A 25,923-nucleotide genomic window follows, 5' to 3' on the forward strand; every position below is an offset into this window, starting at 1 on the left:
TGGCAGCTGGTGATGTGGCTGACTGCGGCCCCATCGGCAGTGCCCCTAACTGGCTTCCTGCCTGTTCTTCCTGCAAGTATTGTGGCGGCCGGGGAATTAATTATGGTGGTACGCTATTGGGCCGAGCTAATGTGTGTGATGTGCTGCCATACGGGACAAAGGAATGATCACCAGGTCTGACATACAATGGAGTCCTATCCTTATTCCCAAGTATACCTATCACCGGATCATCCTCGTATGATCACAGGTACACACTTGATCCGACAAACTGGGCTACCAGGACTTATTACATCGAGATTGTTCTAACTCGACAGACAAAGCATGATACGTATTCAGATTCTACCTAAATCTATATATGCCGACCCCACCGATATAACAGTATGTTTACAGTATCATATAACTCATGTCCGTCCCATGATGAATGCAATATGTGTGTTTACAGTATAATATAACTCATGTCCGTCCGATGATCAATGTAATATGTGTGTTTACAGTATAATATAACTCATGTCCATCCTATGATGAATGCTGTAGTAAGTTCAGGAATCTCATTTAATCAAGTGGTTTATTAAAGACAATACCAAGCTCTCACAGAGCACACGGCCATCATGACGAGCCGCCATCAACCACCGAAGCCACGCCCCATAGACGTCACTACGCAGTACGTAGTACCAATCACAACATCTCCTTTTCATTGAAATTATTATGTTTGTATGCAACAAAACACTACTAAACTAAATCAAAATAATAAACACAATCAGACAACTTGAACCACACATAGATGGGATCTGGGGTTACTGTTATAACTCTTAACCAAAATGTAATTACTGCTCAGTATGATTAGCTAAAACACAGACTCATTCAAACACAGAAAACACAGAATCATTCCAATCAACGGATTGTCTCTGCACTAACATTACAAGGGCTGATTTCTGATGGTCGTTATTCACTATCACAATATCTCCATGGCTTTCGAATCACACGGCCTGATCTGGTCGAGTACGGAGAGTTGTCCGGCCTTGTTGTCTCAGCACTCTCGTCATCCTTGGAGCTGGAGCAGCCGTTAGTTTCCATTGCTGAAGCGTCGTTTTTGAAACGTACATGTCGTGCAGTTGGTAGACTTTGATGTGTTGGTTGGGTCGGTTCGTCCTTCCACTTGGCGCCACAATCGGGTGGATGAAGTTCACGCAAGTGTGCCCTGTTTCTTCGAAGACTCGTCCCGTTAGGCGTCTGTACTATATATGAGCCGGGTTCATTACAGCGAGCCACAACTTTCCCGGGGTACCATTGGTGCGTGTCCTTGTTCAGAATCCGAACCCGATGTCCAATAGCCAATTCAGGTAATTGCGGCCCAGCTGTTCTGTTGTATTGCTTCGCCATCCGGTCTCCCCGTTCCTTCAATCGTTCCTGAATTTCCTGATGCATTTGTTGTGCAGGAACCAACAGACGACTTGGTAGGTTGGTGCGTATGGACCGGTTGAACTGCATTTTGCTTGGACTTGGGAGGTGGGAATCTACAGGTGTGCACCTCAGGTGTTGTAGTGCAATATCGATGTCACTCCCTGATCTAATACACTTTTTGATCATGTTCTTCACTGTTTGAACTTGTCTCTCAACCAATTCATTGCTGCGTGGATACCTCGGCGATGTTGTCGTGTGTTTTACATTCCATTTGGTACACATATCACGGTACGGCTTACCCACATATTGAGGTCCATTGTCCGATATGACCTCCAGAGGTGGGCCGAACATACTGAAACATTCAGATGTGACCTTGGCTACTGCACTGCTCGTCGTGTATTCCATTCTCTTCACAACTGGGTACTTGGTGTAATAATCCGTCACCAAGAGGTAGGTCTGCCCGTGTAGCTCACACATATCACTGGCTGCCTTTGTCCATGGTACCGCTAGTATCTCATGAGCTATCATAGCCTCACGCCTTTGTTCTGGTTGGTTCTCTTGACATGCCTTACATGTTCTGACAACTCTCTCAATGTCAAGATATATACTTGGCCAGTAAACACATTCGCGTGCTAGACGTTTTGTCTTTTCGATCCCCATGTGCGCCTCATGGAGCTGGTCGAGGATACCCTTACGTAGCTGCTCTGGAATTAGTACCTGTCGACCTTTGACGAGAACACCATCACAAATACCAATTTCATCACGGTATGGCCAGTACGGACATAGGTCCACAGGCAGCTCTGTAATCCTAGCAGGCCACCCTCGATGAACAACCTGCTGCAATGCTCGAAAGGTTCTATCAGCCTTTCCACACTCTCTGAGTAGGTCCTGTTTCCTTGAGCTGAAATCAATGAGGTCAAAGCGATGATGATCATCTACATCATCAAGCTCAATACCATCTACACGTGTGTCCAACTGCAGTTCCTGATTGTTCTCTGGGTTCGGTAGCCTCGACAGCGTGTCTGATAGCATCATCTCACGGCCGGCCTTATACTCCAGATCAAAATCGTAGCCTTGGATTTTCACAAGAAGGCACTGAAGCCATGGAGGGGCACTTGTAAGCGGTTTGCTGATGATCATGACCAATGGTTTGTGGTCTGTGTATACCTGGAAACGTTTCCCAAACACGTAAGTATGGAACTTCTGTATGCCAGCAAAAAGGGCCAGGGTTTCTCGTTCAATGTTTGAATATGCAGACTGAGTGGGTGTCGGAGTTTGTGACGCAAAAGCAACAGGCTTGTCATCCTGCAAAAGGCATGCACCCAGTCCCTTCTGTGACGCATCTACTTCCAAAACTGTCTCCTTGTCATGATGATAGTATGTTAGACAGGCATCTGCATCAACACTCTGTTTCAGTTGCTCAAACACAAACTGATGGTCTTCCTGCCACATGAATGGCACTCCATTCTTCAGTAAATCTCGGAGGGGCACCACTTTATTTGCAAAGTGGGGAATATGTGGTGACAGATAGTTCATCAGTCCAATGAATCGGCTCAAGTCTTCCTTATCCTGCGGTGACGGCATCTTCCGGATGTCGCAGATCTTTCCAGGATCAGGTGAGATTCCTTGTTTGCTGTAGATCGAGCCGAAGAAGTTGATATGGTCGGTCTTGATGATACATTTCAAAGAGTTGAAAACCAGACCCTCTCTTCGTGCTACTTTCATCAGGTTCAGAAGATTACGATCATGCTCCTCTTCAGTTCGTCCTGATACTGCCACATCATCGGAGATACCAATACAGCCTGGTGCTTGCTCGAGTATGAGGTCCATGGCTTGCTGGAACAGATCCTGGCTGACACATAACCCAAAAGGCAATCTCTTGAAGCACCAGCGCCCAAAAGGTGTGCGGAATGTGGTCAAATCCTGGCTTTCCTCATCCAGATGCACAGCCCAATAGCCAGCCTGAGCATCTAATTTTAAGAATATCGTGGCGTCAGCAAATTCTGGGTACAGTTCGTCTAATGTCGGTATTTTATGTGGACACCTCTTCAGCCAAGAGTTCAGGCGTTTTGGATCGAGACATACTCTTAAGCTCCCATCTTTCTTTACACTATTACAGATGGAAGAGCACCAATACATATGATAGTCCACTTTCTTGATGATACCCTGTTTTTCCATTTTCATTAGTTCCTCCTTCAACTTCCCTTTGATGCGAACACTACACTTCCTTGGTGCGTCAATCGATGCCTTTGCATCAGGCTTTAGATGAAGCCTCACTTTTCCATTAAAATTCCCAATGCAGTCAAACCTGTCCGGGAACAGCCTTTTCAAATCATCCACGGAATTCACATTGTAGGCCTGTTCCTCGTGGCGCATTGGTTTCGCAATCCTTGATGCCGGAGGTGCAGCCTTCAGCAATGTCCTCCGTTGCCCAGCAATGCTGTTTATGGTGACGATGTTGAGCCGTTCACACGCTGGTAGTCCAAGTACTGCAGGTCCAGGTACTTCAACCACATACAACCTGTACTTGAACCAATCTGAGTCTTTATGTCGACACAAGAGCTTTAGGATTCCGTGACACTTGATCTCACTGCCATTGTAAGCAGTGAGCTTGGTCCCACCAAGTGGAGTCAGTTTTGACATCCATTTGTTTCCATACATGTCCTTCACAATACGCGTTGGCAAAGTATTCCCTGACGCACCTTAATCCACTTTCAACTGCAGTTTGTATACACCTTTCATATCAGGGCATACAATGTTCAACAAGGTGTACACTTCATCCCTCATCTCCTTCATACACAGTGCGGATACCCTGATCACGTGAAACGGCTTGGTGTGTTCACATGCGTCAGTGTCACTTTCGTAACTGTCTTCATCGCCTTCAGTAAAATACCCCGACACTTCATTCACCGAGGTCCCATTATTGTTACTTCCCCGAAGCATACCTCTCAACTTGCTTCTGCTTCTGCTGACGCGACGGCCTCTTCCACCCATTGCAGGATGGCGGCTCCACTTGTATCCATCAGCATATCTCGTGCTTCGTTTGGGATTTTCACAACAATGGGCCCAGTGTCCCAGTTCACCACAATACTTACAATAATCATTGTGTGCTGGGCAGTTCCGTGGTGGATGTGATAGTCCACACTTTTTGCACTTTTGTCGATGTGTCATGGCATTCACAGACGATGAAGGTCCTTCCATCTTCTGGATGGCCTACTTTCCGATTACCATTGCTTCGTACTTGCGTCCCTCACTTAAAACCAGGTCCATGTCGTACCCGGCCTCCTGGTCGAGCAGATGCTTTTGAAAATCATCACGTGGGGTGCTCGCAACAATCAACTCGATAATCCGTTCCGAGAGTTCTGCTTCGGAGAAATTGCACAACCTTCCCTTCCGTCGGCATCGGTTGACGAAATCATCAATGGACTCTCCTTCTTGCTGCCGGAATCTCATCATTTCCAGCCGGTGAATCCGAAAGTTTACATGAATGTCCAACTGATCCTCGAATAATTTATATAAATTATCCGGATCCTTTTTATCATCCTCACTCAGAGTCGATGCATTGATCCGCCTCAGTCCTTCGTCTCCCACAGCAATCTGAATCTTGATGGCCTGTCTGGCTTTAGTATCGATGCCCTCGTCCGACAGCACCAAGTTCATTCGTTGCTTGAATAACTTGAAGGTCTCGGCCAGCTCCGAGCTGGACCAGTCCAATGTCAGGAACTTCGCCATGTTGAAAAAAACATGGAATGTGCCGCCGTGGTAATCCGCAAAGAAAAACAAGACCAAAAGTCAAACTGCTTGTTGATCTTCACGATCCCGCGCTGCCACCATGTAGTAAGTTCAGGAATCTCCTTCAATCAAGTGGTTTATTAAAGACGATACCGAGCTCTCACAGAGCACACGGCCATCATGACGAGCCGCCATCAACCACCGTAGCCACGCCCCATAGACGTCACTACGCAGTACGTAGTACCAATCACAACAAATGCAATATGTGTGTTTACAGTATTATGTAACTCATGTCACATGATGAATGTGATATGTATGTCTACAGTATAATATAACTCATGTCTGGCCCATGATGAATGCAATGTGTGTTTGATGAATGCAATATGTGTGTTTACAGTATTATATAATAACTCATGTCCGTCCCATGATGAATGTAATATGTACGTTTACAGTACAATATAACTCATGTCACATCTCAATTGGCATTAGTCTTCATGTTGGTGCTTCGGTCACTCGTCGGTGATCGACACCATTGTGCAAGCTGCCCGGTTCGAGCTCTACTTACTATTGGTCAACACACATTACTTCCTCATTTGCACTTCCTAATTCCTAAAGCTTCATTGTTCCGTTACGCCACAAAAGGCAAGGTTTAAATCCATAAGAGAAATTAACACGGTGTCCTATTTATGAAACGTTTTTGCAAATAACGACACCGTAATGTATACTTCACGATATGTACTCTCATCCCTATCTCATCCATCATTGCCATCTCCTGTGTGTTGTACATCTAGTGTACTTAATGTGCCCACCCTTATGACATCACAATTTCACAAAAAATGTGATCACGTGCTCTGGATAGCCTTTAATATCATTACCCATGATGATGTCTTCAATGTGGCCGATGATGCAATCAAACTCGGACTGTTCACCCTCACACCTGAGCAAGAAACAGAACCACGATGTGCACAATGCAAGGGTTACATTTGGGATGAGTAAATAAAGAGAAACATACATATGCGTATGCACACACATGCACACACACCTCCACCTTCTAGCTGTGTATAGCAAGCCAACAGGTGAGTCCCATTATAACAATTACCACACCATGTTGGAATAAGAAACTATGCCAATGCAGAAGACAATGTGTTCACGTGGCAGGTGATCTACCCTCTGAGTGCAAACTCACTCGTCCTTCTCATTAACCCTGTCTGATTAAAGCACATCGTCCCTCTCTACACTTGTCCCGAGTGAAACTAACTCCTCCACCCATATAATATTGTTACAGATCGCGGTTAGATGTTATAGACCGAGCGGTGGTGTAAGACCGCGACCTAACAAAACTCACCCGATTCACCCAGAACTTTGGCCGTATCGCACCGTAGCTGCTCAATGAGGGAAAAGACAAAAACGACGCAATGCAAGAGGAAAAGGAATTAAAACGAGAAGACGTACAGACGAGTAATGGGGTTTATTATTTACACACACAAGCAAAAAGGAGCAATCAAGTTTATTTACAACACATAAGACGCAGGTGACACAGTGCAAATACTAGCTTATCTACAGGCTTAACTTATCCCATGACAGAACAAACAAAAGACACTGACTCACGCGGGGAATTGCAGGAATCGCAGGATGTGGATGGCTGGAGGGAGAGGGAAGTCCAAGGGGGGTCATGCAGCACGATCGGCGCGTTTAGCAGCCGCCGTTCCTTTTCGGCCCTGCTCCAAACCGCCGCCCAGGCCCCAAGCGGCTGCCGGGTGTCGCTGCTGCTCCCGCCTCCACTTGCCTTGCCAGGCCTTGTCCCACTCGTCTGGTCCAAACCCTCCACTCTTTCTTGGTCCCTCACTCTGACCACCGACTCCTCACCGCAACCAACTCTGTGCAACCAACTCTGACCAACGGTGCAACCAACCCTGACCAACGGTGCAACCAACTCTCTGCGCAACCAACTCTGTGCAACCAACCAACTGTCCAACCACCTCTCCTTTTACTTCCGTGCGCGCCTTTTTATAGCGCCTCCGGCGGTTAAGCCGCCGGCGTTCAGGACACGCCCATCGGGGTGCTCACCTCGGCCCTGGTTGGTCGCGCGACCCTCGGGCTCCGCCCTGGATGACGACGGGCGGGCACGCCCCTCCTCCCCTCTGACGAGGTGGAGACACGCCTTTCTTCCCTGACTCGAGCCTCGTGGTCAATGGCGGTTATTGGAGGGGAGGTAATATTGGCAATCGAGGCTCGGCAATGACGAGAGGGGATGTAATATTGGATGGAGATTTTGGGGATGGGAAGGAAAGGGGATCTATTCTCTTTCACTGGTGCAATGGAGTATTTCAATTAATGGAAGACACAGCCTTACGCTAATACACATAATAAGGATATAACTGTCAAAAGAAAGGATATATCGTGTCCTGCATGTATGTTTTATGGACTAACTACGGAAACGCCCTTTGACCTTTATACAACCACAAACGGAGGGAGGAGGGGTGATATTTTACAACAACCTTTTACAACAACATTTTACCACAACAACAAAATAAAAAAAACATTCTCATATCCACAACACTGCACCCTCCTCCCCTTAGGCACGTCCCGGGCCTATTACTTTTACCTTAGTGTGGCACGTAGGTGTAGTTCCCTCTACTTTTAACCTGACCCTGAGTGCGACAGTTTTAAAACATAAATAAATGTGTCCCGCTGCTCCATTGCACCCTGCCTAACAGACTTACGCCCACAGTTAACCGAATTGCGGAATGGTCTTCAAACTATACACTGACGGTGGGAAGCATTATTTACACTGACGCTATTTTTATTTACAAAACTAACCCAGGACCTGTAATTGTTCTTTCTGGGGGGGAGACAGTCTGCTCTGCATCAATGCACCATTAAAGCACCCAAAAACGCACCAAAGCACCCTCAAGCACCAATCGGTGCACAGTCATCACTGTTCATGAATAAAAATAACCAAACAACCCCTAACCCTGCAGGTGTCTCTTGCTCTTCGGCTCCCTCTGCTGGTTATTATTATTTGTCTTCCAGATGTTGTCATTCTCTTTTGCTTTGCTTACTGGCGGCCTATTTGCAATAAAGTGTGCCCAATGTGTCCTTCTTATTTATTTTATTTATGGCCCACAGGGCCGACTATGTGTGGTTCACCTGTGGGGCATCGGTGCCCTGTGGCCAAGGTCCGCCAGCAAGATTTCGGGCCCTCTTGGCCGGTTCCAGCAGAGGGGCCATGCCCCAACCCATGGGGTCCATAAGTGGTGCTCGGCCACAGGCATGTGGTCCATAATGTGGTGCATCGATGCAGACAGCTGGTTCTGGGAATTTCGGGCGCACAATGGCCGACCCACGCACGCTCCCCTCGGCGCCCAACGGCGCACAGGTCATGTGGGAGACAAAAGAAAGACAATTGAGCGAGGGGTAAGGTCACAAGGGTACACATCAATAAGGCAATGCAAGGCGAAATGCGTACGGAGGGCGAAGTGAGAAAGCTCGTCCCTACCGTACGTCACCCCCCTGTTACCTAGCCCACCCTTGCCCTTACCCCATATGTACAAAACCTACACATTACCAATTCGTCACTACTGTCACGTCTTCCCCATATTTCCCCTATACCAAATTCGTCACCACAATCCCTCTACTTCAAAAATTTGCCATCATCAATTCATCATCAATCCTCATAAGGAGGAAGAGATGGAATTACGCACAATGTCACACCCACGTCATGATGCGTCTCACATTCCAAACATTTGCACAGTAAAAATAATTAAACATGGCATGGTGTGGAGTACCTGTCACCTCAGGTGAGTGGATGCAGATGGTGCGAGGAGATCCTTCATCCTAACTATCCTCTAAATGATTTTAACACACTTTACACTACCCGGGGTCTTTCTCCGGCCAAACCATTGGCCCTCTTACACTATGGGTTCTAAAAACCAATTCCCATTGGCCAAACTGTGGTGCTTTTCAATTTGGGGTCTCACTCCCCCGATTCATCTCCCGGTGCCCTCGCACAATTTCTGGGCTGTGGCGTGTACCTCTCCCAGTGGGTCTACCCACCTGCACACCTCCACCACTGCAGTTGCCACCCGAGCTTACCTAGCTCCTCACCCTAACCCAGCGGTCGGGAACCTATGGCTCGCGAGCCATATATGGCTCTTCCGGTGACGGCATATGGCTCCCAGACAATTTTGAGTCGAAAAAATAAAAATAAAAAATAAAAAAAAAAGTTTGGAATCTCCTGCAAAAGCTAGCTGGCTTTACGTCCAATCTCCTGCAGTCATTCAAAGCACGTTTTGGAGAATTTCGTGCGCGCACTGGTCTTTTCAAGTTCATCACTCATCCACATGAGTGTGCAGTGGACAAAATCGACCTGACATGCATCCCCGGGGTCTCTATCGGAGACTTTGAGCTGGAAGTTGCTGACCTGAAGGCATCAGACATGTGGATGAGTAAGTTCAAGTCACTTAATGGAGAGTTGGAAAGTCTTGCGCGACAGCGAGCAGAGCTGGCGAGGGAACACAAGTGGACAGAAATGAAAAATCTTCAATCTGAAGACCAGCTGATTCTTAAAACTTGGAACGAGCTTCCTGTGACATACCACACAATGCAGCGTGTGAGTATTGCCGTATTGACCATGTTTGGCTCTACATATGCATGTGAGCAGTCATTCTCGCATATGAGGAACATTAAGACCAACCTACGCTCACGTTTAACTGATGGAAGCCTCAACGCCTGCATGAAGCTCAACCTCACCACGTATGAACCAGACTACAAGGCCATCAGCAAAACCATGCAGCACCAGAAGTCGCATTAAAAGTAAGACATATTTAATTTATTATACGTTAAAAATACTATATGGCTCTCAATGAAATATATTTAGAAATATTTGGCTTTTATGGCTCTCCCAATCAAAAAGGTTCCTGACCCCTGCCCTAACCTATCTAACTGGGGCAGGCCCCTCCTGGCTCTGTCACCCCACTCGGTGCCCTCTGGCACTGGGCTACCCGGGTCCGTCCTCCGGATCCTCGGGCCCCATCCACAACAACTACTACCGGCTCCCAGAGCCCACCTGCGGCCTCACCTGGCCGACATCCTCACAGTGGTGGAGCGCCCAACCAACTACACACACTAACAGGCTACACGCCCAGCCATTTCCACAACACCAACGCACCCATCCACATACCATTCTGTCACCCGCACCACAGATGCCAATATCCAACCACAATTTACCTGTACCCTCTACCTAACACTTACACTACCCGCCCCGGGTATCCGTGATGGGGGTCCACTCTTCCCCCATTCACACCTTCGCACCATCCACTCCACTCCACAATTTCCACCATTCTCACTCCACGACCATCCATTCCAATACTCCAGATATTCCACACTACCATTTATTCCACACACCTGTCTTTCATTCACCTGTCGTTGCACACCTGTGCAATCCTACCTGGTGCCACCTGCACCCTCCTCCTCTTCCTGGACCATTTGGTCAACACAACACGCAATCACCACTACTTCCTCATACACTGCTCCACACACCTGTTCAGTTGCACACCTGTGCAATCACACCTGTTCAATCCTCACACACACGGCATCATCTCAGCTGACTACTCCCCTCTGAAACTTGCGCTTCCCAGTCGTCCCTTTAAACTATTGCGCTCCCACGTCATTATCATCCACACTAATCTACCTGCGTCCCCACTACAGGTATCAGTCACTAACTAAACTTAACGTTACCTAATGTCAATCTCTTCTAGATCCCTACTAATAACCTAACCCACCCGGGCTAGTTTTCACTGCCATACACCCCATAAGCTATAGCTCCTTTGCCCCCCGTCTGTGAGGGATGGTGGATTTGCCATCCCACCACATCGGGGGTCTCTCGCTATCAATTTTGTACACCTAAATTCCAACCAATCAAAAATTTGCCAATCACTACTCATCATCTGCCAATCATTACTGCCAATCCTTTGCCAATCATCAAATTTTGTTTTTTCTCTAATTTTGGGTCCAAAACACTATCACTATCACGATCACCATCATCACAGTCCGCTATATCCTAGCCTCGGTGCGTCATGACATCATTAAACTCGGCTTCGTAAAGCCGAGCAATGAATTCGGGTGGTTTGGTTGCCTGCAGGTTGAATCCGTCCGGCTTTCGGTTCAAGGGAGGTGGTTTGGTTGGACCGAGACTCCACGCACCATCTCGGCGCGGCACCTTGCGGTCCCGGGCCCGATGGCTCCATCTCCCCCGGTCGGAACCCCGTCCCCACGAGGGGGCACCGTTCCGCCTCCTCCCACTCGCCCTTGAACCGGACCGGTCGCCTCGCCCGACAAAGCCCGGACTCGACCGTGCGGGGCGGGGCCAAGCCCGAATCGGCAACGACGCTTCGAAGAGAAGCGACGCAGCATCGACCCGCGCCGGGCCTCGCACCCAACAAAGCACCCCCCCTCGCACCGAGTGCTCGCATCGGCTATCCGTCGTTCTAACCACTAAACCGGTTACCATCGATGCTTCACTTGCATGCTTACAAGCATACGCTACCTCTTTCACCCTCACAAAACCTGGCGTTCCAACGCCGTCCGTACATTCCACCAACGCTCTCTCTGTTACACACCACACCTCTTGCGCACACTTCGGTCCACACCTCTCCTCCGTTACGTCCTCCGTAACACTCACCATGGGCGTGCACTCCGCATTGCTCTCACTCCCTGTGTCACACCCCGTACACACCGACGTGCATTCTCGCTCGCACTCGGTTTCACTCCCACACTTTATAACACACCCACTCGCCGACGCACACTTTTTCCTCCCACGCGTGCCATTTCCACTCACTCGGGACCCTTCACCAACGCCCGGGTGCTTCCTCGATCCCAAGCGCGCGAAAATTCTTTTGTCGCTAAACATCCTCTTACAAAATCTCCCAGCACAATACACAGCACGTCTCACCTTCGGGGTTCTTCTTCCTCCCTGCACCAAAACCTGCAAACTTCCATTTGGATTAGCGAGTACAGCATCAGGATGTGCATTTAGACTTTGAGCAATTTCCATTCCTTCCTCCGATTGTTGCTCTTTTAACTTTAAGTCCCCGGTCTCTCCAATTTCAACTATACCCATAATTTCTTTGTTCACCTCGACGACCGTTGGCTTTAATAAAACACCCTCCTCTACCTCATCGGTCGCCGGCTTTTCCAAACCCCGGGTCGCGATTTCTACCCCCGTCATTGTACCCGTGCTTTTCTCCGCTTCGCTCAACCAGCGCTTTCCGACTCGCGTTACCTCCTCGTGCACCCCTGGGACCCTTTCGCCCAACTTGCGGTCTCTGTCCCTCTGCTCCCTTGCCTCTGATATCCGTTTTTCCACTTCACACCTGGATTCCTCCCTCAATTTTTTTTGATCACACCCGGATTCGTCTGACATGGCATCCCTCTTCCAATTATACACTGACTCTTCCATAGAGGCCCTCATTTGTGCCATAAATTGCTCCATGAGGGCCTGCATTTGGGCCATCCCTCCCACTTGTGCAGCGGGTGCGGCCGCCGTAGCAATGTGCGAGGCGCCATTTTGTGCGTCCGATACTCCCTCAACCACACCTTCTTTCCTCTCCTCCACCATTTTTTTTCCTAAGTCCTGGGTCGATTCTACCCCGTCTATCTCTCCCACCGGCATCCCGTCGCCTTGAACAGCCATGGCGCGATTTCAAAATTCGGGTTTTGCTTAAAAAAAACAAAGTTCGGCAGCTCGTAATTTTGACCAAAATTTTTTTTCTAGATGTTTTAAAAATTTGGTTCGGGACCCGAATTCCACTCCCAGACACCAATTGTTATAGATCGCGGTTAGATGTTATAGACCGAGCGGTGGTGTAAGACCGCGACCTAACAAAACTCACCCGATTCACCCAGAACTTTGGCCGTATCGCACCGTAGCTGCTCAATGAGGGAAAAGACAAAAACGACGCAATGCAAGAGGAAAAGGAATTAAAACGAGAAGACGTACAGACGAGTAATGGGGTTTATTATTTACACACACAAGCAAAAAGGAGCAATCAAGTTTATTTACAACACATAAGACGCAGGTGACACAGTGCAAATACTAGCTTATCTACAGGCTTAACTTATCCCATGACAGAACAAACAAAAGACACTGACTCACGCGGGGAATTGCAGGAATCGCAGGATGTGGATGGCTGGAGGGAGAGGGAAGTCCAAGGGGGGTCATGCAGCACGATCGGCGCGTTTAGCAGCCGCCGTTCCTTTTCGGCCCTGCTCCAAACCGCCGCCCAGGCCCCAAGCGGCTGCCGGGTGTCGCTGCTGCTCCCGCCTCCACTTGCCTTGCCAGGCCTTGTCCCACTCGTCTGGTCCAAACCCTCCACTCTTTCTTGGTCCCTCACTCTGACCACCGACTCCTCACCGCAACCAACTCTGTGCAACCAACTCTGACCAACGGTGCAACCAACCCTGACCAACGGTGCAACCAACTCTCTGCGCAACCAACTCTGTGCAACCAACCAACTGTCCAACCACCTCTCCTTTTACTTCCGTGCGCGCCTTTTTATAGCGCCTCCGGCGGTTAAGCCGCCGGCGTTCAGGACACGCCCATCGGGGTGCTCACCTCGGCCCTGGTTGGTCGCGCGACCCTCGGGCTCCGCCCTGGATGACGACGGGCGGGCACGCCCCTCCTCCCCTCTGACGAGGTGGAGACACGCCTTTCTTCCCTGACTCGAGCCTCGTGGTCAATGGCGGTTATTGGAGGGGAGGTAATATTGGCAATCGAGGCTCGGCAATGACGAGAGGGGATGTAATATTGGATGGAGATTTTGGGGATGGGAAGGAAAGGGGATCTATTCTCTTTCACTGGTGCAATGGAGTATTTCAATTAATGGAAGACACAGCCTTACGCTAATACACATAATAAGGATATAACTGTCAAAAGAAAGGATATATCGTGTCCTGCATGTATGTTTTATGGACTAACTACGGAAACGCCCTTTGACCTTTATACAACCACAAACGGAGGGAGGAGGGGTGATATTTTACAACAACCTTTTACAACAACATTTTACCACAACAACAAAATAAAAAAAACATTCTCATATCCACAACAATATCCTCTGCAAGTGCAACCAAACCTCCTCTTCCTCATCCTCATCCTCCTTCACCACCTCCCCCAATTTAACCTTCAAGTACAACTTAGAGAGGATACATTCTCCCCCTTTGGAATCAACTTCCACATTCTCTATCGGGGATGCCTCTTCGTGGTGGTTGTACCCCTCCCCAACACAAGTCGGGGGCCAAACCTTCCCCATTCTTCGCTGTTGCCCGGATCCGTCAGGGCAGCACGGTCAGAGTGCCGATCGGTCCTCATGGACCGGCCCTTTACCTTTTTTTTCTTTCTTTCTTTTTCTTTCACTTTCTTTCTTTCTCTCTTTCTCTCTTTCTCTCTCTCTTCCGTGGCTCTGACTTTGTGAAGGCGGGAGTACACCATCCTCGATGTGGGGGATCTCTGGGTCGCTCCTGGGAGATCAATCGGCTGTCTCCGTCCCACAGAACTTGTTCAAGATAACTGTCCGGGGCTAAACAACAACAACGTCGACATTCTCTTACATATCATTTTTCCCTTCAAGACAGCTGTTACGCACTATCTCAGATCATCAAAAACCATGATCTTTTCTACTCAGGTTAATGCCACCTATCCCCACCTCCTTCCAAATTTCCAGTTTCCCCCTATCCTAAGAGTTTTTCTTCTGTTACGGGATCTATGCCCACCCCATGTACCCTCATTCAACTCTCTTTCCTCCCAACATTCATTATTTGTCCAAGTCTCCTTCTATTCTGTCCCCCAATCCTGATGTTGGCGTCACGTAGAATTCCTGTATATACAGAGTCGGGACAACTTGCAATTTGAAGCCATTTTGTTTCCATCAAGCACGGCATACCAAACCTGTTCCCGTTGTGTGTGAAGCGTAACGTGTCCGTTTTCTCATTAAACTGTCTTTCTTTGTGCCCAAAAGGGAGATTACATTACATAATTACTTATTTTCGTTCTTACAATGCATCTGAATAAGCATGCAATCAGACATGATTCATTTAACCTTCAAACATGTTACAGAAACCTCGTCAAAATCAAGTGTAATGTGTTGGTAAAGGTTTACACTGATTGTCTGATTCGAGGTGTATAGAGCGAGTGAGTAGAAGAAACACACAGGTAGTGACCGAATTGAGAGATTTGAAAGAAGTGGAAGAAGGGAAGAGAAAGATAGAAATGGAGGCACACCATTCAAGCTCGATGTGCACACCATCAATAAATTTGAGAATTAGAAAATATAACAATTGTGAATAAATAAATAAAAAGGAGAGCTTGAGAAGATTGATGGAATGATCGAGTGCACTGCTTGAAGGCATGGCCTTGGCTGCCTGGCAAAGGTGATACTAGGTGGTTTGCCATTGCTTTCCCAGCAATTAGTCAGGGAAGGAATTTGTAATTTATTCAGGTTGCTGGTAATAACTCGCCTACTCTTGGCAAACGACACCGCTGGATCTTTAACATGCACCAACAAATGATAGCAGACGGGACACCCGGCCGAACGTCAATCCGAGGGACAGCACACACATGCTGGTGAATTACCCTGCTTCTGAAGCACCACCTTGACGTCAGTGTCTATATCTATGTCTATCGATCCTTGCCTGGTTCGGTGCGTCGTGCACAGCGGCGTCTGTTATGCTGTCCCAGTGTGCATGTGATTAGCACTGTGGCTCTTGCACATTATCAAACTTTCTCTGAATCCAAGATTATGATTACATAATTTATCTCAGTTCATTATTCTGTTAAAACGACATAATCTATGTCCATAAAGTCAATTTGGAGATAGGGAGATAAAAGGAAACGAAGATGGACAAAGAAATGTAACAAGTAGATAAACAAGTCGAGCTACATTGAAAGTAGACCACCCCCATGTCAAATAAATAAACATATCCTCCAGCGCCTTTATCCTTTAGCCTGGTGTTGGCTTAGCGGTTAGGGTGCCGGCTTGGGATCTGAGGATCCTGGGTTCGAATCCCGGTCGATCGCTGAATTAACGCCAGGCGGGTTGACTCAGCCTGTCATCCTTCCGAGGTCGGCAAATTGAGTACCAGCTTGCTGGGATGAATGATCCCGGTGTGTACCCCGATTTAGAATAGGTACACCGTATCCCTGCGCATCGTAAGAGGTGACCAAGGGTTGGCGTCAGGAAGGGCATCCGGCCATAAAAATATTGCCTCAAACAGGGAACCATGATTGTCATGGGGCCCGCAAGGCTAACCCCCGCTCTAGCGGGGAAAATGGCCTTAAAATGATCATTCATTCATTCATTTTTCCAGCGCACAACATTGCCAGGGCACCCCGACGATGCCCCCGGGCAGCACATCGAGACCAAATTGGGAGGGAGAGGTGTATAAGAATTGATTGATTAATTGCGTAATTAAAATAAATACATAACAGTCGTAAAATAATTAATTTCTTCATCAATTGGCTGATCCGAATCCACTTTCATCCGAATCTGTAACTTTTTGAAAATAAAGTAATTAATCGAAAATTGAATAATTAACGAATAAATTGTTCAATCTATAAATCAAAAATACTACTCTTTACAGCCATAGTACTTGCTCACTATTGTGCCCAAATTTCAGCTTCTCAGCTCAAAGGATGGCTGAGATATCGCCCGGACAAACAAACAAACAAACAAACAAACAAAAGAATACAAACGGAGTGAAAACGGAATACTCCCTTTCAGCACGCGTAATCACCGGGCCCCCTCCGGCGCCCGGTGATGACATTGTGCACTGCCTGGTGATGGAATGGGGAAGGACGGAATACAAAAGATGAAGAGAAGAAGTCAAAACTGATGGAAATACAGAGAGAAAGAGAGAAACTGATGCAGCGAACATGAGGAGTGAGGGTAAGATTAAATAAATAATTATAAGGAGAAAAAGAATAATTAAACAAGAACACTTCATGCAGAGCACCATACTTGCAAAATCCACCCCCCCACCCCCAAAAAGATGCCATTGATCCATCAAATTGTCCATTTCATCGAGATTAAAATTGACGATCTTGATCAAAGCCCGGGTTATTAGGTTGAAAAGTGACGATTTTAAAGATGAAAAATGATGATTTGAGAAGTTTGACCTTGGGTTGACCTTTTGACCTCAAAAATAGTTGGTTTTCCTATTTAGCGACTCAATGTGCAAATGCTGTTCAATTTCCAAGTCAATCGGATGAATATGTTAATATCAACATATGTTAATCAATTAGAAAAAGAATAACAATGAAATAAAGCTAAAATTGCATTTGAATTGTATTTGGCCATCATGTTGATGTTTTTATCATTATTTGCCACCAAAACACCATGAAATCAAGTCATATTCATTGTTTTTCATTGAATGGAACCCACCGATTCAGGGTGAATGGAAACAAAATGGCGTACATGGCCCACGTGACCAGAACGTTTCGTCACAACTGTGAAAATCCAAGCACTCCAGTCAACCCCCTCCCACAATCCCCCATTCTCTCCACTGTTCCTTGTGTTCTGTTACGTCGTGATTCGTCCAGTGTTCTAGCTCTTCCACGAGCCTCGACTTTGCAAAAACAAAACTGTGATGTGATGCTATGTTCCGGCTTAATGTCTGTGTTTGGTTCCGTGTTTTGTGAATTCCCATATGCTGTCCTTGTGACTCGAACGGATCGTGTGCGATCTCGCGAGAGTACACCACGCAGCAATAAAGCAGTCATCTTACATGGTGTGAGATCTCGCGAGAGTACACCACGCAGCAATAAATCAATTATCTTACATGGTGCGAGATCTCGCAAGAGTACACCGTGCAGCAATAAAGCAATTACCTTACATGGTGCGAGATCTCGCGAGAGTACACCACGTAGCAATAAAGCAATTATCTTACATGGTGCGAGATCTCGCGAGAGTACACCACACAGCAATAAAGCAGTCATCTTACATGGTGTGAGATCTCGCGAGAGTACACCACACAGAAATAAAGCAGTTATCTTACATGGTGTGAGATCTCGCGAGAGTACACCACACAGAAATAAAGCAGTTATCTTACATGGTGTGAAATCTCGCGAGAGTACACCTCGCAGCAATAAAGCAGTCATCTTACATGGTGCGAGATCTCGCGAGATTACACCACACAGCAATAAAGCAATCATCTTACATGGTGTGAGATCTCACGAGAGTGCACCACAGAAATAAAGCAGTTATCTTACATGGTGTGAGATCTCGCGAGAGTACACCACGCAGCAATAAAGCAGTCATCTTACAAGGTGTGAGATCTCGCGAGAGTGCACCACAGAAATAAAGCAGTTATCTTACATGGTGTGAGATCTCGCGAGAGTACACCACGCAGCAATAAAGCAGTCATCTTACATGGTGCGAGATCTCGCGAGAGTACACCATGCAGCAATAAAGCAGTCATCTTACATGGTGCGAGATCTCGCGAGAGTACACCACGTAGCAATAAAGCAATTATCTTACATGGTGTGAGATCTCGCGAGAGTACACCACGCAGCAATAAAGCAGTCATCTTACATGGTGCGAGATCTCACGAGAGTACACCACGCAGCAATAAGCAGTCATCTTACATGGTGCGAGATCTCGCGAGAGTACACCATGCAGCAATAAAGCAATTCGCTTACATGGTGAGAGATCTCGCGAGAGTACACCATGCAGCAATAAAGCAGTCATCTTACATGGTGTGAGATCTCGCGAGAGTACACCATGCAGCAATAAAGCAGTCAGCTTACATGGTGCGAGATCTCGCGAGAGTACACCATGCAGCAATAAAGCAATTCGCTTACATGGTGTGAGATCTCGCGAGAGTACACCATGCAGCAATAAAGCAGTCATCTTACATGGTGTGAGATCTCGCGAGAGTACACCATGCAGCAATAAAGCAATTATCTTACATTGTGTGAGATCTCGCGAGAGTACACCACGCAGCAATAAAGCAGTCATCTTACATTGTGTGAGATCTCGCGAGAGTACACCATGCAGCAATAAAGCAATTCGCTTACATGGTGTGAGATCTCGCGAGAGTACACCATGCAGCAATAAAGCAGTCATCTTACATGGTGTGAGATCTCGCGAGAGTACACCATGCAGCAATAAAGCAGTCATCTTACATTGTGTGAGATCTCGCGAGAGTACACCATGCAGCAATAAAGCAATTCGCTTACATGGTGTGAGATCTCGCGAGAGTACACCATGCAGCAATAAAGCAGTCATCTTACATGGTGTGAGATCTCGCGAGAGTACACCATGCAGCAATAAAGCAGTCATCTTACATGGTGTGAGATCTCGCGAGAGTACACCATGCAGCAATAAAGCAGTCATCTTACATGGTGTGAGATCTCGCGAGAGTACACCACACAGCAATAAAGCAGTCATCTTACATGGTGTGAGATCTCGCGAGACTACACCATGCAGCAATAAAGCAGTCATCTTACATGGTGTGAGATCTCGCGAGAGTACACCATGCAGCAACAAAGCAATTATAATTGCTTTATTGATGATAATGATCTTACATGGTGTGAGGAGTGGGAAGGAGGTTCAATTCCCATAATTGCTTCCTCATGTACCATCGTCCTTCCCCTCCCACACACCCTGAACTGTGAGCTCAATATACGATATGTCCAGTCAGTGCACCCCTGGCAATCCCCACCACATTCCCCTCAACCACCCAAAATCCTCACAACGCCACATACCCCATTCCCCCCACAAAACCCTCCACCCCACTCAAACGTACAGCAGGAAAATGTCCTCATCAGGATAACCGTCCTCCTCGGTCTCCATCGACAGATCTTTGGTTCCCTGCTCTATCGGACAAGAGGGAGAATCGCATCGACATTAAAATGTATTCTGGATATGTTACAAGGGCACATGAAGGACTCGAACAGTAAAGCAACGCACCGCATCCAGTCCACGTCGCCATCAAGTATCCACAAATAATCCCAGGATGCAATGCGCGCAGCGTCCTTAATGTCATGGCAACCGACATGCCTCTTATTCGTTTTCAATGTGAACGTTGTCACTTGAACATCGCCTATTATTCTCATCAACGAATTGGCAAAACGTGAAACTAATTAATGCAACCATGTAGTTCTGAATAACATAACGTAGTAAATAAACGTTACTTATACACCGTTCAAAATACAATCCCGTGAAACGGCTCGAAGGAAACAAAATCTGGATCTTTGAACACGTGTTCATGTTTGATGTAACCGAACACTCCGTGAACACTGTTCAATCTCCTCTGAACCGTGTTGTATGAGGTGTGCTCCATTGCCAATTAGAATGGCACTCGGTTGAGCACACACCTCCGCCAGGTGAACAGTTTACGTTTTGTACCCCCCTGATACTGATGGGTCGGGATCTGGTGGATTCGGACCTGAACCAAAAGCGAATCGATTTGTCCTTGTTGCACACACATGTCCACCAAGTTCCCTCCGAATCCGTCCATCATTTTTTCAGATATACAGTTCAAAAACAGACAGAAAGACGTGAAAACGTAGCCGAAGTTAATCTTTGGTGACGCAAGTAACCAACTTGATGTCGCTCGCCGAGCAGGCCGTTCCTTATCGACAGTTTCGTGTGAGTGCTTCATCCCACTTGGTGAGCGATATCAAGATGATTGATAAATGGAACAGCTGGATTTGAATGTGGACCCAGCTATGAACTACCTTCCTGGTGTTTTGCGGATTTCGGATGGACGATAAGCCGAGTGTCCTGCCTGCCGACATGAGTTTCTGCATGTTAAAAAATTCTGCAGTGTCCTGGGTTGGCGACCACCAAAACAAACGACAATTCCTGCTCCAACCAACCAGGGGGCACTGCATCAGCGGCACAGCTGTGAGCTGTGACCCGGAAAATATCTGTAATGCCAATCATGATCAAATAACCTCAGAGCCATCTACAATCACTGTGCAGGATTCTGTAAATCATGATCAAATAATCTCTTAGCCATCTACAATCACTGCGCAGGATTCTGTAAATCATAATCAAATAATCTCATGGCCATCTACAATCACTGCGCAGGATTCTGTAAATCATAATCAAATAACCTCAGAGCCATCTACAATCACTGCGCAGGATTCTGTAAATCATAATCAAATAACCTCAGAGCCATCTACAATCACTGCGCAGGATTCTGTAAATCATGATCAAATAATCTCATGGCCATCTACGATCACTGTGCAGGATTCTGTAAATCATGATCAAATAATCTCTTAGCCATCTACAATCACTGTGCAGGATTCTGTAAATCATGATCAAATAACCTCTTAGCCATCTACAATCACTGCGCAGGATTCTGTAAATCATGATCAAATAATCTCATGGCCATCTACGATCACTGTGCAGGATTCTGTAAATCATGATCAAATCATCTCTTAGTCTTAGCCATCTACAATCAATGTGCAGGATTCTGTAAATCATCATCAAATCATCTCTTAGTCTTCGCCATCTACAATCACTGTGCAGGATTCTGTAAATCATGATCAAATCATCTCTTAGTCTTCGCCATCTACAATCACTGTGCAGGATTCTGTAAATCATCATCAAATCATCTCTTAGTCTTCGCCATCTACAATCACTGTGCAGGATTCTGTAAATCATCATCAAATCATCTCTTTGTCTTCGCCATCTACAATCACTGTGCAGGATTCTGTAAATCATCATCAAATCATCTCTTAGCCTTAGCCATCTACAATCGCTGTGCAGGATTCTGTAAATCATCATCAAATCATCTCTTAGTCGTAGCCATCTACAATCACTGTGCAGAATTCTGTAAATCATGATCAAATCACCTCTTCGCCATCTACAATCACTGTGCAGGATTCTGAAAATCATAATCAAATAACCTCTTCGCCATCTACAATCACTGTGCAGGATTCTGTAAATCATAATCAAATAACCTCTTCGCCATCTACAATCACTGTGCAGGATTCTGTAAATCATGATGAAATAACCTCTCAGCCATCTACAACCACAGTGCAGGATTCTGTAAATCATGATCAAATAATCTCTTAGCCATCTACAATCACTGTGCAGGATTCTGTAAATCATGATCAAATAATCTCTTCACCATCTACAATCACTGTGCAGGATTCTGTAAATCATGATCAAATCACCTCTTCGCCATCTACAATCACTGTGCAGGATTCTGTAAATCATCATCAAATCATCTCTTAGCCTTAGCCATCTACAATCGCTGTGCAGGATTCTGTAAATCATCATCAAATCATCTCTTAGTCATAGCCATCTACAATCACTGTGCAGAATTCTGTAAATCATGATCAAATCACCTCTTCGCCATCTACAATCACTGTGCAGGATTCTGAAAATCATAATCAAATAACCTCTTCGCCATCTACAATCACTGTGCAGGATTCTGTAAATCATAATCAAATAACCTCTTCGCCATCTACAATCACTGTGCAGGATTCTGTAAATCATGATCAAATAACCTCTTAGCCATCTACAACCACAGTGCAGGATTCTGTAAATCATGATCAAATAATCTCTTAGCCATCTACAATCACTGTGCAGGATTCTGTAAATCATGATCAAATAATCTCTTCGCCATCTACAATCACTGTGCAGGATTCTGTAAATCATGATCAAATCACCTCTTCGCCATCTACAATCACTGTGCAGGATTCTGTAAATCATGATCAAATAATCTCAGCCTTAGCCATCTACGATCACCGTGCAGCATTCTGTAAATCATGATCAAATCACCTCTTCGCCATCTACAATCATTGTGCAGGATTCTGTAAATCATGATCAAATAACCTCTTAGCCATCTACAATCACTGTGCAGGATTCTGAAAATCATAATCAAATAACCTCTTCGCCATCTACAATCACTGTGCAGGATTCTGTAAATCATGATCAAATAACCTCTTAGCCATCTACAACCACAGTGCAGGATTCTGTAAATCATGATCAAATAATCTCTTAGCCATCTACAATCACTGTGCAGGATTCTGTAAATCATGATCAAATCACCTCTTCGCCATCTACAATCACTGTGCAGGATTCTGTAAATCATGATCAAATAATCTCTTAGCCTTAGCCATCTACGATCACTGTGCAGGATTCTGTAAATCATGATCAAATCACCTCTTCGCCATCTACAATCATTGTGCAGGATTCTGTAAATCATGATCAAATAACCTCTTAGCAATCTACAATCACTGCGCAGGATTCTGAAAATCATGATCAAATAATCTCTTAGCCTTAGCCATCTACAATCACTGTGCAGGATTCTGTAAATCATGATCAAATAATCTCTTAGCCTTAGCCATCTACGATCACTGTGCGGGATTCTGTAAATCATGATCAAATCACCTCTTCGCCATCTACAATCATTGTGCAGGATTCTGTAAATCATGATCAAATAACCTCTTAGCAATCTACAATCACTGTGCAGGATTCTGTAAATCATGATCAAATAACCTCTTAGCCATCTACAATCACTGTGCAGGATTCTGTAAATCATGATCAAATAATCTCTTAGCCTTAGCCATCGACAATCACTGTGCAGGATTCTGTAAATCATCATCAAATAATCTCTTAGTCTTCGCCATCCACAATCACTGTGCAGGATTCTGTAAATCATCATCAAATCATCTCTTAGTCTTTGCCATCTACAATCACTGTGCAGGATTCTGTAAATCATCATCAAATAATCTCTTAGCCTTAGCCATCTACGATCACTGTGCAGGATTCTGTAAATCATGATCAAATCATCTCTTAGTCTTAGCCATCTACAATCACTGTGGAGGATTCTGTAAATCATCATCAAATCATCTCTTAACCATCTACCATCACTGTGCAGGATTCTGTAAATCATGATCAAATCATCTCTTAGTCTTCGCCATCTACAATCACTGTGCAGGATTCTGTAAATCATCATCAAATCATCTCTTAGTCTTAGCCATCTACAATCACTGTGCAGGATTCTGTAAATCATCATCAAATCATCTCTTTGTCTTAGCCATCTACAATCACTGTGCAGGATTCTGAAAATCATGATCAAATTATCTCTTAGTCTTAGCCATCTACAATCACTGTGCAGGATTCTGTAAATCATGATCAAATAATCTCTTAGCCATCTACAATCACTGTGCAGGATTCTGTAAATCATGATCAAATAATCTCATGGCCATCTACGATCACTGTGCAGGATTCTGTAAATCATGATCAAATCATCTCTTAGTCTTAGCCATCTACAATCAATGTGCAGGATTCTGTAAATCATCATCAAATCATCTCTTAGTCTTCGCCATCTACAATCACTGTGCAGGATTCTGTAAATCATGATCAAATCATCTCTTAGTCTTCGCCATCTACAATCACTGTGCAGGATTCTGTAAATCATCATCAAATCATCTCTTAGTCTTCGCCATCTACAATCACTGTGCAGGATTCTGTAAATCATCATCAAATCATCTCTTTGTCTTCGCCATCTACAATCACTGTGCAGGATTCTGTAAATCATCATCAAATCATCTCTTAGCCTTAGCCATCTACAATCGCTGTGCAGGATTCTGTAAATCATCATCAAATCATCTCTTAGTCGTAGCCATCTACAATCACTGTGCAGAATTCTGTAAATCATGATCAAATCACCTCTTCGCCATCTACAATCACTGTGCAGGATTCTGAAAATCATAATCAAATAACCTCTTCGCCATCTACAATCACTGTGCAGGATTCTGTAAATCATAATCAAATAACCTCTTCGCCATCTACAATCACTGTGCAGGATTCTGTAAATCATGATGAAATAACCTCTCAGCCATCTACAACCACAGTGCAGGATTCTGTAAATCATGATCAAATAATCTCTTAGCCATCTACAATCACTGTGCAGGATTCTGTAAATCATGATCAAATAATCTCTTCACCATCTACAATCACTGTGCAGGATTCTGAAAATCATAATCAAATAACCTCTTCGCCATCTACAATCACTGTGCAGGATTCTGTAAATCATCATCAAATCATCTCTTAGCCATCTACAATCACTGTGCAGGATTCTGTAAATCATGATCAAATAATCTCATGGCCATCTACGATCACTGTGCAGGATTCTGTAAATCATGATCAAATCATCTCTTAGTCTTAGCCATCTACAATCAATGTGCAGGATTCTGTAAATCATCATCAAATCATCTCTTAGTCTTCGCCATCTACAATCACTGTGCAGGATTCTGTAAATCATGATCAAATCATCTCTTAGTCTTCGCCATCTACAATCACTGTGCAGGATTCTGTAAATCATCATCAAATCATCTCTTAGTCTTCGCCATCTACAATCACTGTGCAGGATTCTGTAAATCATCATCAAATCATCTCTTTGTCTTCGCCATCTACAATCACTGTGCAGGATTCTGTAAATCATCATCAAATCATCTCTTAGCCTTAGCCATCTACAATCGCTGTGCAGGATTCTGTAAATCATCATCAAATCATCTCTTAGTCGTAGCCATCTACAATCACTGTGCAGAATTCTGTAAATCATGATCAAATCACCTCTTCGCCATCTACAATCACTGTGCAGGATTCTGAAAATCATAATCAAATAACCTCTTCGCCATCTACAATCACTGTGCAGGATTCTGTAAATCATAATCAAATAACCTCTTCGCCATCTACAATCACTGTGCAGGATTCTGTAAATCATGATGAAATAACCTCTCAGCCATCTACAACCACAGTGCAGGATTCT

At 45.5% G+C, this 25,923-nt stretch overlaps 1 protein-coding gene across 10 annotated transcripts in view; it reads right to left on the reverse strand.

Moving 5' to 3' along the window:
- Positions 1 to 25,923, reverse strand: part of ARL2BP (ARF like GTPase 2 binding protein) — a 46,901-nt gene that overhangs the window by 15,722 nt on the left and 5,256 nt on the right. For 2 of the 10 annotated variants that reach the window (XR_010984388.2, XM_068115384.2), the window contains exons 1-3: positions 20,097 to 21,410; positions 19,933 to 20,002; positions 6,009 to 6,070 (exon numbers count right to left, since the gene is read on the reverse strand). Coding sequence is in view for 7 of the 10 variants with exons in the window: in XM_068115384.2 (XP_067971485.2) it covers positions 6,009 to 6,070; positions 19,933 to 20,002; positions 20,097 to 20,184 (220 nt within the window). In the remaining 3 variants the exon portion in view is untranslated. Of the gene's footprint in view, positions 1 to 6,008; positions 6,071 to 19,932; positions 20,003 to 20,096; positions 21,792 to 25,923 lie in introns of those variants that run through there. The other 8 variants (XR_013623640.1, XM_078779199.1, XR_013623641.1 and 5 more) reach the window with 8 other exon arrangements.

Source organism: Myxine glutinosa, chromosome 5, assembly GCF_964187855.1.
Source record: "Myxine glutinosa chromosome 5, kmMyxGlut1.1, whole genome shotgun sequence".
NCBI classification, from domain to species: domain Eukaryota; kingdom Metazoa; phylum Chordata; class Myxini; order Myxiniformes; family Myxinidae; genus Myxine; species Myxine glutinosa.